The sequence below is a fragment of the Salvelinus fontinalis genome, chromosome 40 (assembly GCF_029448725.1).
Source record: "Salvelinus fontinalis isolate EN_2023a chromosome 40, ASM2944872v1, whole genome shotgun sequence".
NCBI classification, from domain to species: Eukaryota; Metazoa; Chordata; class Actinopteri; order Salmoniformes; family Salmonidae; genus Salvelinus; species Salvelinus fontinalis.
Genome location: NC_074704.1, coordinates 20,228,091 through 20,242,701, shown reverse-complemented (window position 1 = coordinate 20,242,701; position 14,611 = coordinate 20,228,091). Strand labels below are relative to the sequence as shown.

At 44.4% G+C, this 14,611-nt stretch overlaps 1 protein-coding gene across 13 annotated transcripts in view; it reads right to left on the bottom strand.

Annotated features, from left to right (window-relative positions):
* Positions 1-14,611, bottom strand: part of LOC129840002 (trafficking kinesin-binding protein 1-like) — a 42,601-nt gene that overhangs the window by 2,887 nt on the left and 25,103 nt on the right. For 7 of the 13 annotated variants that reach the window (XM_055907780.1, XM_055907784.1, XM_055907788.1 and 4 more), the window contains 12 exons: positions 7,308-7,384; positions 6,963-7,079; positions 6,516-6,613; positions 6,234-6,342; positions 6,062-6,140; positions 5,711-5,841; positions 5,340-5,414; positions 4,889-5,100; positions 4,309-4,548; positions 1,628-1,989; positions 1,131-1,337; positions 562-670 (listed from right to left, as the gene is read on the bottom strand). In XM_055907780.1, the coding sequence (XP_055763755.1) occupies positions 562-670; positions 1,131-1,337; positions 1,628-1,989; positions 4,309-4,548; positions 4,889-5,100; positions 5,340-5,414; positions 5,711-5,841; positions 6,062-6,140; positions 6,234-6,342; positions 6,516-6,613; positions 6,963-7,079; positions 7,308-7,384 (1,816 nt within the window). Of the gene's footprint in view, positions 1-561; positions 962-1,130; positions 1,338-1,627; positions 1,990-4,308; positions 4,549-4,888; positions 5,101-5,339; positions 5,415-5,710; positions 5,842-6,061; positions 6,141-6,233; positions 6,343-6,515; positions 6,614-6,962; positions 7,080-7,307; positions 7,385-12,670; positions 13,102-14,611 lie in introns of those variants that run through there. The other 6 variants (XM_055907789.1, XM_055907791.1, XM_055907792.1 and 3 more) reach the window with 3 other exon arrangements.

Here is a 14,611-nt window from a genome sequence, read left to right as displayed (position 1 = left end):
TCGTAAATACCTTTTCACGTCATTACTAATATTGGGCTTTGGTTGAATGAATGAATGAATGAATGAATGCATGCCAAAAGGCAAATGAATGAAAAATAAATGGATTTCACTTCATTTTACAGTCCACTACCTGGGGATAATAGGCAGAATCTATCGCACACACAAAACCGATTAGTGATGGTGCTGGAAGCAAAATCGAAAACTGGAGAAACAGGGAAAAGTCTCTTCACACTTCCATTCAGATGCATATTTATTTTAATAGTAGATTTAGTTCAGTCGACCTTCAACAGTCCACTACCTGGTAATTACTTATGTTTCTTTGGATTCATTTCAAACACCATTTAGTACCAAGTGTCCTATTATTTCGACGTCTTTGACGAACCTTCCAGGAATAATTCATTGTCACCATAAATACACTCTTCGTAAATAACAGACAAAAAACATGTAACTTTCTGCACTTGACTGTACGCTGCTTTTTGGTTAAATAAATCATGCATCAAATAAAATGTGAAACCGGACTGTAAAATAAAGTGGTGTGTGGGAGGGACTCGCAGATCTTACCTGGTGGAGAAGGAGGGGAGCAGGAGGAAGGGGTGGTGGCGCCGACAGGTGGTGACGGTGTGGGTGGGAAGGGTCTGGGGGAGGTTGGGGCCGGAGGATGGAGGAGTGACTGTGGGTGATGGACACACTTTACACAACTACACAAAAACACACACACAACAACAAATACAGCTACTCACAATGGATGAGGAAAATCCCAGAGCCACCCACCACACGACACGGATGGGAGAATGTACGATACACAACGACAGTATGAGTTGGAATGACACAAACTGTTTAGTAACATCACACCTACCACACAGGTGAACTTAGGGGGATAAGGACCACAGTAGACATGTTATCCAAATAGAAGGTTCCCGTGTCAATGCCTGATCGTTCTCCCTTACCCAATCTGACGGACCTAAAGAGTTCCGTCGGAGGGAGAAGGGAAAACGATCAGATTTTCACACCAGACTAGAGGGACCAGAGGAATGAGTGTGTACTGTGTGTGAATGTTTTCACTCACAATTGAGACCCTTTCAACCGTATCTACTGAACTCAACTAAACACTACCCTGTGGCCTTTCTTACCCATGGTGCCGTGGGCTCCGGCAGCCAGGCTGTGGGAGAGCTGTGATAGGTCAGGGTCATCCTCCTCCAGGTCATTGAGGCTGTAGACGTGTTGGAGGTCGATCTCCAGCTCCCGGAAGTCTTTGGTGAGGACCCCCGGGCGAGGGTGCAAGATACCTCCCAGGTTGGGCTTGGCCAGCTGCTGCCAGTGGTGCAGGGTCACTGAGCCTGGGGTGGAGAGGAAGGGCGATATAGTTAGCGTTGTTGTATGTTGGGAATAACACATTTATTTATTTATGTCATAACCTGTATTTCTCTAATCATGCATATTTTTCATATTGAAAGAAGGAAACAATTGTAAAGAGTGTATATTTTCAGCTCTAGAGTCTACATTCATAGTTTCACTTGTAATTGAGTCTAGCAACCTTAGGCATGTTACCGTAAAACTAACAGTTGAGTTACCGCACACCTAATATCTCAGCTAAGAACCCACACAGGGTCTCCCCGTCCCTCCTCACCTTCCAGGGGCTTGACAATCTGCAGGCGATCGGGTAGGTAGGAGCGCGAGCCCCCCGATCCGGCCGAGGAGTGCAGCGAGCTGCCATTGGAGTAGTTGGTGCTTGTCGACGCCACCGAGCTGGACACCAGGCTGTCGTTGGGTGTAAGGAACCCGCTGGAGCCCAGCTCGCCCACCTCCTCGCCCTCCTCACTGCACCCCTGGCAGGCGGCCAGGGCGCGGAGTTTGCGTTCACGCTCCACCTCAAAGAAGGGGCGCTCTGAGGCATGGCTCTGCTGGCGGTCAGATAAACAGCGGAGCGCAGCCTCAAGGTCCTGGCCTCCAGGCATGCCCGGCATACCCAGACGCTTAGGGCCACTCACACTGAGATCAGAGAGAAATAAAGGCAGGTTAGTGATATACTGTACACTGTTGATGCACTAACACTCAGAGTAGAGGAAGTAGAATAGGTTTTGGATACAAATGCACTGCTGTTATTAGTACACATAGACCAGAGAAATGGAAGCTGTATGTTTGAACATGTATGAAGGACAGAAGTCCATTAATATACTATGGAAAAGCATTTCACTGTTAGTCTACGCCTGTTGTCTGCAAAGCATGTGACAAATACAAATGAATCTGATTTGAAAAGTAAATACTCTGTGTCTGATGTCTGTAGACTCTGTATGAGAGTTAATGTAATTCACACATATACCCATGAATACCCATGTACACTACCGGTCAAAAGTTTTAGAACACCTACTCATTCAAGGTTTTTTAAACTTATTTTTACTACTTTCTGCATTGTAGAATAATAGTGAAGACATCAAAACTATAAAATAACACACATGGAATGATGTAGTTAACAAAAAAGTGTTAAACAAATCAAAATATATTTTATATTTGAGATTCTACAAACTAGCCACCCTTTGCCTTGATGACAGCTTTGCACACTCTTGGCATTCTCTCAACCAGCTTCACCTGGAATGCTTTCCAACAGTCTTAAAGGAGTTCCCACATATGCTGAGCACATGTTGACTGCTTTTCCTTCACTCTGCGGTCTGACTCATCCCAAACCATCTCAATTTGGTTGAGGTCAGGGGATTGTGGAGGCCAGGTCATCTGATGCAGCACTCCATCACTCTCCTTCTTAAAATTGCCCTTAAATAGCCTGGAACTGTGTTGGGTCATTGTCCTGTTGAAAAACAAATGATAGTCCCACTAAGCCCAAACCAGATGGGATGGCGTATCGCTGCAGAATGCTGTGGTTATCACACCCTGATCTGTTTCACCTGTCTTTGTGCTTGTCTCCACCCCCCTCCAAGTGTCGCCCATCTTCCCCATTATCCCCTGTGTATTTACACCTGTGTTCTCCGTGTCTGTTGCCAGTTCGTTTTGTTCATGAAACCTACCAGCGTTTGTTCCCCTACTCTTGCCCGTTTCTTGTTCCTGTTTTCTAGTCCTTCCCGGTTTTGACCGCTGCCTGCCTTTAACCTGTCGTTTGCCTGCCCCTGTTTCAGAAAGAAACTCTGCATCTGGGTCCTACCTGAAACGTGATAGTGGTAGCCATGCTGGATAAGTGTGACTTGATAACACCTCCTCCTGCATGCTTTATGGTGACAAATACACAAAGAGATCATCTGTACACCCACACCATAACACCTCCTCCTGCATGCTTTATGGTGACAAATACACAAAGAGATCATCTGTACACCCACACCATAACACCTCCTCCTGCATGCTTTATGGTGACAAATACACAAAGAGATCATCTGTACACCCACACCGCGTCTCACAAAGACACGGCGGTTGGAACCAAAAATCTCCAATTTGGACTCCACCGGTCTAATGTCCATTGCTCGTGTTTCTTGGCCCAAGCAAGTCTCTTCTTCTTATTGGTGTCCTTTAGTAGTGGTTTCTTTGCATTAATTTGACCATGAAGGCCTGATTCACACAGTCTCCTCTGAACAGTTGATGTTGAGATGTGTCTGTTACTTGAACTTTGAAGCATTTATTTGGGCTGTAATTTCTGAGGCTGGTAACTCTAATGAACTTATCCTCTGCAGCAGAGGTAACTCTGGGTCTTCCTTTCCTGTGGCGGTCCTCATGAAAGCCAGTTTCATCACAGCTCTTCATGGTTTTTGCGACTGCACTTGAAGATATATTCAAAGTTCTTGAATTTTCCGTTTTGACTGACCTTCATGTCTTAAAGTAATGATGGACTGTCGTTTCTCTTTGCTTATTTGAGCTGTTCTTGCCATAATACGGACTTGGTCTTTTATCAAATAGGGCTATCTTCTGTATACCCCCCTACCGTATCACGTCAACACTGATTGGCTCAAACACATTAAGAAGGGAAGAAATTCCACACATTCACTTTTAACAAGGCACACCTGTTATTTGAAATGCATTCCAGGTGACTACCTCATGAAGCTGGTTAATAGAACGCCAAGAGTGTGCAAAGCTGTCATCAAGGCAAAGGGTGGCTATTTGAAGAATCTCAAATATAAAATATATTTGGACTTGTTTAACACATTTTTTGGTTACTACATGATTCCATATGTGTTACTTAATAGTTTTGATGTCTTCACTATTATTCTACAATGTTGAAAATACTAAAAAGAAAAGAAAAACCCTTGAATGAGTAGGTGTTCTAAAACTTTTGACCGGTAGTGTATATTTACACACTGTTGCCAGTCTCACCTGTTGTCCTCAGTGTGTGCCACCTCTGCCAGCCTCAATACGGCACTAGGGGGCTTGTCCTCCAAGGTGAGGCTGGCGCTGTCTGAGCCGTAGTAGCTGGTACGGGGGGTGGAGGCACGGCTGGAGCGCAGCGACACAGGGCTGGAGCCGGGCACCTGGCCGGGGGAGTGGCACCGCGAACGCAGCCTCGAAGCTTGGTTCACCACCTTCACAGTCTCAAACACGCGCCACGGGTGGTTCCTTTGGCAACCATAGATAAACAACATAGATTAGGAGTGGTGAAAAAGTGCCCGGTAGTAAGTCTAACATATATATGTTTATGTCAGTGTATTTCTGCTTGAATATTCGATCTTCTTTAGTGTAATTCTGGGAACATTTTAAACATTGTATTTGACTTACTCTATATTTTTCATGAACAGACTTACTTTGTTATGTCTTTGTTCAATCAAACATACTTGGTAACACTTCACCCCTGGCACATAACTGACATACTGGTATTGTCATTCAACTGAGATTAACAGGTTGGAAAAAGCACACTGTCACCGGTGTTTTATGTTTTCACAGTGACATCATCACTCACTTGTACTCGGAGGGTGCGGGGACGTCCAGGCCCTTGCGGAAGGTGCCCTCTATCTCTGCTGCCAGGGAGTCCATGGGGAACACGGCTGATAGGGCGCTGTAGCGCTGCACCGTGCTGTTGGGCAGGCTCTTGTTGCGCAGGTTCTTAATGTCCTCTCTGGCCTCCCGTAGCATGTCCTCACACTCCGAGTACTTGTCCTGCAGGTAGTTTAGCTGCAGCCAGGGAGTGCCAGAGGTCAGTTAAATACACACTGCTACTGCGGTTATGTACAAGCTTGCCTTGAGGGACAGATCTAGGATCAGCTTAGCCTCCCCAAATCCTTGCATTAACAATAATTAACAAAACCGACCTTGGATCACTGTTAAAGCAACTTTATCCTACAAGTTATAGATAGCTCACTGGAGGGTAATAAGTTGTGGATTGTGGGGAGAGTGTTGAGGGCGTGTCTTACCTCTGATTTGAGCTGTGATTGGCTCTCACGCGAGGCACTCAGGTGCTGGGTCAGCTCTTCATTGTCAGTGGTGAGCTAGAGGAACAGAGTGGAGAGTTAATACCATGATCGTATCAGTGATACTGTATACCAACTTAATACTGTAGATACCAACTTAAGTGCACATGTAAATATTTAATGTCCTCCATTATAGAAGCATTCGGTGTGGGTGAGTCTTGAGTTTTTTGTCCTTGTGGAACCTCAAGGCATGAGAGGAGTGCCATGTCAACTCTGTGTGTGTGTGTCCGCGCACTGCATGCTTGTGTGTGTGTGTGTGGGTATGTATTTAGGTGTGTGTATGCGTTTGCCTGGTTGTGTCTGTGATCACTCACCCCTTTGCAGCGTGCCTGCAGGTCGACTATTTGTGCGAGCAGGGAGCTGATCTCCTCCTGCTGCCTGAGAGTGTCCTCCACCTTACGGGCCAACTCATCAGACATGTCCACCACCTGCTTATTCACAGAGGCTGGGGGGGTAGAACAAAAAGATGGAGGGAGAGAAGACGATAGAGAGAGAAAAAGAGGAGGGAGAGAGAGAGGGTTAGTATGAATACACAGTACAAACACATACTGTTTTCACTGTATTCACCCACTCACCAATTACCTCTCCCCTCAGGAACACAGTAATACCGTATACATGAACAAATATGTATAATATTACACTGTAGTACATTATAGTATACTCACTGAGTTCCTCCACACACACCATCATCAGCTCCTGCTCTTGTTCCTCATAGTTAGCGGTCTCTGACGTCAGTTCATTGGCCTGTGGAGTGACAACATCAATGGCATTAGCATGAACAAGTTTCCAATCCACTATAATGACTTCAGATATTTCGAAGTAGTCAGTGTTCCACACCTCACAGCGTAGTTTGAGGTTCTCCTCCTCCAGACCTTTGAGTTTCTGCTGTATGAAGTCATAATTGACAAAGCTACTGAGGGAGTTAGATGACTCGTTCCTCTTCATTCTGAAAACCAGGAGAGGGAGAAGGCGGTCAGAATTTAACTCTTACGTTTACCTGCCAAAGTTGTGTCGATATGCCTGAGGGGGTGTACGATGTGTGTGTGTACTCTGCAGTGTATGTGTGTGTATGTGTACTCTGCAGTGTATGTGTGTGCGTGTGTGTGTGTGTGTGCTCACAGTGCGTGTGAGTCGGAAGCGTTCTCGATCTCCTCTGTGCTGGCGTACAAGTGGAGCAGGTCGTCTCTCATGGAGAGCTCATGTCGCAGCTGGGCTATCTGGTGAATGGGAAACAGGAAGTAGGAGCCAGGGTAAGAGTACTGAACTAGGATCTATCATGTACATTGGTCCCCATTCCTGGTCTGGGCGAGAGTTTTCGGGTGTGCAGGATTTTGATCCTGCCTAACATTAATGCAATGATTCAAGTGATACAAGGTCTAAATCAAAGTTGAACCAGCTGTGTTAATGCCGGGCTGGAACAAAAGACTACATACACTGTAAGTTTCATATTCCAGGACCAAAATGAGTGTGTATTTTCTCTCGCTAAATGCTATGCTCCAGTACTACTGTATTCTGTCTGTAATAGGTGAGATATATCAAAGTAGGGCTACAGTGATGGTCTCATACCTCTTCGGTAGCGATCTCCAGCTGTTCGTCCATTAACTCATTCCGTGCCGTTAGATCCCGATTCTGCTTGAGCAGTGATTGGCCGATCCGGGCCGCCAACTCGAGGTCCCGCTCTTTCTGCAAGACGAAAAAAATGTTTGTTTGATGTTCTTCATTCTGTGATGTAGTTACAGTCTAGTTTCTAGCAGAAGACTTGTTTACCATTCTAGCAACATGCTTATGACTGATGACTATCGTGACTTACTCAAAATGTATAATATACCCAGTCGATTCAATACAACTTCATTCGTCCCCGGGGGCGATTAAGGGTTTACGTACGAAAACAATCCCGTTATATTTACTAACCTCTTCCAGTAGGTGGGTGACAGCCTCGATGTCATGGTACGTCTTAGTGACCTGACCCACTCTCTCTGAACACAGCACTGTAGGGGGGAGATGGGAATGGAGGGAGAAAATATAAAAAAACTAGTTAATATATAGTTCACTGAAAAGTAGGAGAGGCCATTGGACAGTGAATTATTCGGACAGTATAGAGACAGTAACTTTCTGGTTAGAAACATAATTGGTCACGGGAGCTAAGATAATTTCTGGCATACACTGACCACATAATTCAGTTAATTTGAACCACGATATCGGGAAATAAAACTTTTGACAGGTAAACGCTAACTGCCCAGTGGATCAGGTCATTATTGTCCCGCAACTATGTCCTCTCTTATCCCCTCTCTTTCTGTGAATGACTCATGGTCAAAAACAGTTGAAAGGAAACAGCCCGGGGCGCTGACCACAACATTACCACGTAGCCAGTCAGTCAGAGCTTATCCTCTTAGCCTGATCCTCATTACAAGGATAAGACCCATCTCTCTCTTCCCCGCTGATATAAATATACCTCAGCACAAGCTGCTGTAGAACACTGTAATGAGAACAGTTACGTAATCCCCAGTAGGAAGTTAGGCTGGATATCTATGGCCGTGATTATAGAGAGGTCTGGTTATCGACAGGTCCGTTTTTTTACTGGTTTGTGAATGGACACTGCGACCCCGTTCAGGACTGATGGGTGGGTGAATAGTGGTCATCCTGTTTGGAAGCCGAGTCATCGTGGAGTTACAGTTGATGCTTCGTTCGTCATAGTAACCATTCTGGTGACCTAACGAAGTGGGATCCATGTGCAGTGCAAGGCCTCATCTCCATATAATCCAAAATATGTTTATATCCCGACCAGCCGGGACTTTCAAGTTTACATGTATATTCATCAGCATACATCCTGCAGACGTAGTCTCAGGTAAATGCAGTAACATACCCCTATGTTCAAATCAGCCATTCAAATCTCCATATGCTCCAAATCCTGGCTGGCACCAAGGAGATTGTACAGTAGATTAAAATAATTAAAGTGAGGGGCAGCATTTGGCTGAAAATGGGGTGACTGTGTAACAGTATGCGTTAGCTAATTATCTAATGGAATGAAATGGTCCTGGGCCGGATCTACTGTATGCCTACAGTCATTAATCCTTTAAACCCTTTAAGAAAATAGTGTGTGTGTCCTTGTTTAGAGGTGATGGGGGGTCTGCAGCGTGGGAAAAAAGAGATAGAGAGAGAAATAGAGAAGGAGAGAAACAGAGAATGAAATAAAAGGAGAAAGAGGGGAAAGAAAGAGTGAGAGAGAAAGAGAAATAACATCTTGTTCTAGGATACTGAGACCGGTCCACAGAAACGGGTGGTGGTTGAGTTGGATCCAACGGTTTCCTGCAGCACTGGGCACGGGCACTAGCAGACTGTAGCTACAGTGCCAACTTAACCCCTGCAACAGACAGCGCTGCTACTTATGCACCAAAAGAAGTGCCAATACATTGCAGTAAAAGTATCAATGGTAGAGCAGAGCAAGAGTGTCCAGTTTCCAATTATAAGATTACATAGCCACATGGATATTTGACCCTAAGTAAGTATAGCTTCCTAAAACACTGCTGTCCTAACTGGGATGGGCTAGCTGCTAATTTTCCCACCTGGAACTACAATTAAAATAGCTTCCTCCATAGAACAAAAGGCACATTTTCTAATATGGCTAGGCCTACTTCAATTAAAGTAGCTTCCTAGAACAAAGACTCATTATAAATCAGGTCACTACAATTGAAATAGCTCTATCCATGTAACAATTCCTAATTGTACTATTATCAAAATAGATTCATCCATAGAACAAAAGCTAACAAGCTAACTGGCTAACATCCTGCAAATCCGATGGTTACATGGTAATTTACTGGGAGTACATACCTATGCTAATGCTAATTCCCCATTTAGCTTCCCCAATAGCTTCTCAATCTTTACAAACTCAAGTTATCCTTTTTGTAATCAGGCTTAAAAAAACAAACATTATAGACTGGACTACTTTCCAGACAAGAAAAAGGTATTTAATATAGACACACTGCAGACAGAACATTGTGTTGGACCATCGAGACGAACTAATACGGAATTTGTATCTAGCTGTCAACTTATTTTCTTAATTTATTTTCACAGTGCCAAGCTTGATTGATTTCTTTTGGAAAGAAAATGTTTCTAGAATGATGACATCTGATAGGACTATCCCTTTAAAAGCTATACCACAGTACAGTAGTTGACTGTCTGTGAGCAATACTTACTGTCCTATATGGCCGTCTAAGTCCACGCTACAGATGGTCTCAAGGGGCTCTTTGACTGAGGGATTCCCTAGCTGACTGTACCCTAACCAAGAGGGTTGAGAGTAGATCCTGTACAGTACATAGGAGCCTACGGGATCCATAGGGATCAAACCCACAAGCTCAACTCTGTCCTCTGTCAGTTTGATTCCCCGCATCCCTACAGACATTATCATAAGCCTTTATCCCGATCTTCTTGGAAACGTCCATTCTGAGGTATTAGGCTACTAATACAAGGCAGACCATTGTATCTGCCTGGGACAGGTCGCAGAAACCTGCACGTGACATCACAATACCTCCTCCGTCTTCCTGCCCTGATCCATTTAGCTGTGTGTTGCAGGGGTCAGGGAGAAAGAGACAGCCAGTACAATAATGTCCTGCCTAGTGGGTCATTGAGGCCTACTATGAGGGCTTTAAGGCAGAATAGCAGTAAAGAGCCAGTGAATCGCAAGATTGAACTTGTGTCGATAAACAATAAAACCCAATTGACTATTTGGTATGAAATATTAGACCTAGACAAATATATCCAGCCTCTAGCTCTACATAATTTATGATTACACCATTAGCCTAGTTAATTCCATGTAATACTAAATGATGACAAGGGAGATAATAAATCATAATTTGTGGCAGAAACTGCACCCAGGTTAAAGTTTCTGCCTGTCTGCGGCAGCCCTGATGACATCATCGTCAAATCATCAAATCCTTTGCGTCAAATCCCTTGAGTAGCAGTGCCTACAGATTACAGCTGTACTGTATTTGTGTAATGGAATATTATAATTCATCCAATTTGATTTAGCCATTGTGTAAGAGTCATCTACAGCCAGAGATTTTCTAGAAAAGTCTGTTCGTTTTCTGGGTCTGTGCCAGCATCTATGCCAGTGTCGCAGTACACTGACAGAAAAGGTGCCAGCCAGTCAGCACGCAGCCTGTTCAGACAAAGAACCAAATGGAGGCTGAAAAGAAAGACATTCTCCAGCTGAAATAGGTCGCTTCTTAGCAACTATATATCTGTGTGTCAAAGCAGGGTGCCCCTTTTATCTGCAAGTTAAACCCTTGACAGGGTTCAATCCTTTCTGATTTACATTGCAAAGAATCAATCTAGAATATTCTGAGGTAGAGTGAATAATCTGCCGTATTCTTATTTCATATACTCAGTATTATACTATAGTAGTATCACTATTATACACTCGGTGGCCAGATTATTTGGTACACCCATCTAGTACTGAGTCGGACCCCCCTTTGCCTCCAGAACAGCCTGAATTCTTTGGAGCATGTTGCTCAATTGGTATCACCGGACCTAACGTGCACCAGGAAAACCTTCCCCCCACCATTACACCACCAGCCTGTACCCAGGCAGGATGAGGTCATGGTCTCTGACTCTGCCATCAGCATGACACAACAGGAACCGGGATTCGTCAGAACAGGCAATGTTATCCACTCCTCAATTGTCCAGTGTTGGTGATCATGTGCCCACTGAAGCCACTTCTTGTTTTTACCTGATAGGAGTGGAACCCGATGTGGTCGTCTGCTGCAATAGCCCATCCCGACAAGGACCAACGAGTTGTGTGTTCCAAGATACTGGAACCGGCGCGCCTGGCAATGATCATACCATGCTCAAAGTGGCTTAGGTCACTCGTTTTGCCCATTCTAACATTCAATCGAACAGTAACTGAATGTCTCGATGCCTGCTTTATATAGCAAGCCACGGCCACGTGACTCACTGTCTGTAGGAGAGAACCATTTCGTGAATGGGGAGGTGTACCTAATAAACTGGCTACTGAGTGTATATTATACTGTAACCCAGCATTTGGAATATTGCTAGAGGTACTGAGTGAAGACAATTAACTAGGATGTGAATCTAGGGCATCATCATGATACCTGCCACATTGAAGGACCATAACAAAACAGCATGATTGGGATCAGCTTGTCATTTCATCAATTTAGGGTATGAATTGAAAATTCAATGGACAATTACCCAATTAAAACATGAGAGGTTGATTCAATTTCTTAATTCAATGTAGTTAAGATGATATGATTAGATCCCATCTTTACAAAACATCGTTCTCATCAGGGCAAATGGACAGTACCAGAACATACCCACTGGGCAAAAACTGGTTGAATCAAAGTTGTTCCCTGTCATTTCAACCACAAAAAAAAAACTATGTGATGACATTGAATCAACGTGGAAAACTAATTGGATTTGCAGAAAGTCATCATCAGCGTAAGGGCATTTAGACACCCAACTTTTAACATAAATCCAATAACATGTGAAATGTCATTTTTATTTCACGTTGAATTCACGTTAGTTGACAACTTAACCAAAGGCAAATCAAAACTAGATGTTGCACTGACGTCTGTGCCCAGTGGGTAGCCAGTACCTCCATGTTTTTGACCTTCATAGCGAGTCCTAAAAGTCCACAAACCTTTTCCAGCCAGTCTGTCTGCTGCAGCCCAAAGTCAATGACACTCAAAAGGCACAGAGACAATACACCACAGAAAACACTGCTGCTGCTGACGGAGAACACACAAACTGCTGCTAAGAACACACACCGTGGCACAGACACCTTCACACTCTATGGGGAGAACTGCAAGCTCAGTATACCTGGCAGCCCGTGTTCACTGGAGGTAAGTTATACATTTGGCATATGTGACTTCGATAACTCAAAAGTAGAGACAAAGATCAGGCTTTCGGATATTCATATACACACATGCAGCCCGTCAATAACCTAACCATGTGTTACTGTATGTGAATGAAATCGCAGCTGAACGAACCATTCATACAACAAAGAATCCATGCATAAGCACCTTCCCAGCCATACCATCACTCACCTTGACTGTAAGCTACACAGACTCTACAGTATGTTTACAGCACAGCAACACTGCCAACAAGACAGGTTTATGGCTGCAGAATCCCCCTGGTCGCCTGCAACTCCCTTCTTTCCCCCCTCTCTCTCTCAACCTCCTCCATTGCTCCCTCGATCCTTGCTCCTCTCTCAATCACTCTCTTCTCTCTGTCCGTCTCTCATCCTCCCTTTACTCCCTCACCTTGCATCAGTTCCCTGCACAGTCTCTCTTTACTGTGTTGCTTTCCTCCCTCCTCCATCTCCTCTTCTTCCTCCTCCTGGCTCCCGTGGCCACTCTCCTTCTCTTCCTCCTCCTCATCGGAAGCAGAGGAACTCCACACCTCCATGGTGACCGGACAGAAGCCCTCTTCCATCCCTCCTTCTGTTATATTGCTCTTTTTATTCTTGTTCTTCTGTTCCCTGCTTCAGCTCTACGCCCATCCCAATAAACCGATGCTCTGTTGCGTGTCCAACACAGTATCTTCCTCTGTGTGTCCCTGTGACTGTGGGTGCGTGTTACGTGTGTGTGAGAAGAGACTGAGCTGTCCTTAGTGTTAATATGTAATCCCTCTGACTGGGAGGTCCATCTGTCCTTACCTCCTGTTTATATCGACCTGGCCACACTGGACTACGGGACAGCGCAAAAAGAGGAGGAGGGGTATCGGAGGTAGCTTGAGACCAGAACGACGCATGAAAGCTAAAATAGATCATACCTAACTTTGCCTAAGAACTATACATATAGAAATGCAAGGCTTTAATATAAAACACAATACGAATTATAATCTGGTTTAGCAACAGAATGCACTTAGTCCCTGCACCCCCGTGAGCCAGAGCGAGATGGTATGTTCCTGCTAAGGCCATGACTGTTGTCTCCCTGCACACATAATATTGGTGCAGACTGAGCCACACCCCCTTCTAGAGGGAGAGGAATGCAACACTGACACTGTACACACAGACTGAGATTGTAAATCGACTGTTGATGTTTGTGTGGAGAGAGGGGAGGTGTCTGAGAAGGAAAGTGATATATGAATTGATGTCAAGCTGGGTTTTCAGCAGGGCCTCTCGAATTACAATCCTCACATGCACAGTAAAATAATGCAAACACAATAGTTCCTCAATTCTCAATGCAAATACACTTGATGAATGTACAAACTGAATAGATGCCCAATGTTTTCATGTTTTCCAATTAATGGTCTGTATTGACGGAGTTCAAATAAAGTTCCCAAAGTACAAAAGCTGCTTATTTCACATCAACTGATACGTGTCAAAACAATATATCAGATATATGCCAGGTATGCTTTATTGACATATAGCAACTTAGTATCGAGAAAAACACACCCCTGAAGTCTAGCCTTCATCACCACCAACCATCATCATCACTTCATCCACCCAGTGCCATCCCTGTTGCTACCCTGGCAAGCAAGTGTCCTCTCCAAATCAAATATTAACCTCCCCTTCATAAATGTTTCACCCGCAGACAGCTTCTTTCTGGTTGAGTACGCCACGCGAGGGGCGGCTGGGACACAACTTTCACCGTCTCCCCCTTCTCTTTTCCTTCCTCTCTTTACATCCCCCTATCCCGTTTCATCCCTCCCTTCATCCACGTCCCGTTCCTACCAGGGTTGTGTACACAGCACCCCAACACAACGCATTAGCCTGCCAAGACAAAACGGAGGCTGCCAGCTCCCTAAAAATACCAGCCCATCCAATACAATTAGACTTCCTTAGCCTTCCAAACCTAACTGATTAATTCAGTTAACAGAAACAGGTCGCTGCTACAACAGGATTTGTTGAGTCACAGTATTAGAAAGACAGTGGAAAGTTAGATTAAGCTAGGGCCAAGATGGCTAAAGAAGGCCACAGTACAGAATATACAGTGTCAGGCCCTTTGTCTCCAATAAAAAGTGCAGCAACACAAAGCTCATTAAAACATGTGTAGTTGTAAAGTTGGGTTACATTTCCATCACATCATCTATTTATTTTTATTTTGTATTTTTTTTTAACCTTTATTTAACTAGGCAAGTCAGTTAAGAACAAATTCCTATTTTCAATGACGGCCTAGGAACAGTGGGTTAACTGCCTGTTCAGGGGCAGAACGACAGATTTGTACCTTTGTATCTATCTCAAACCTGACATAACAGAT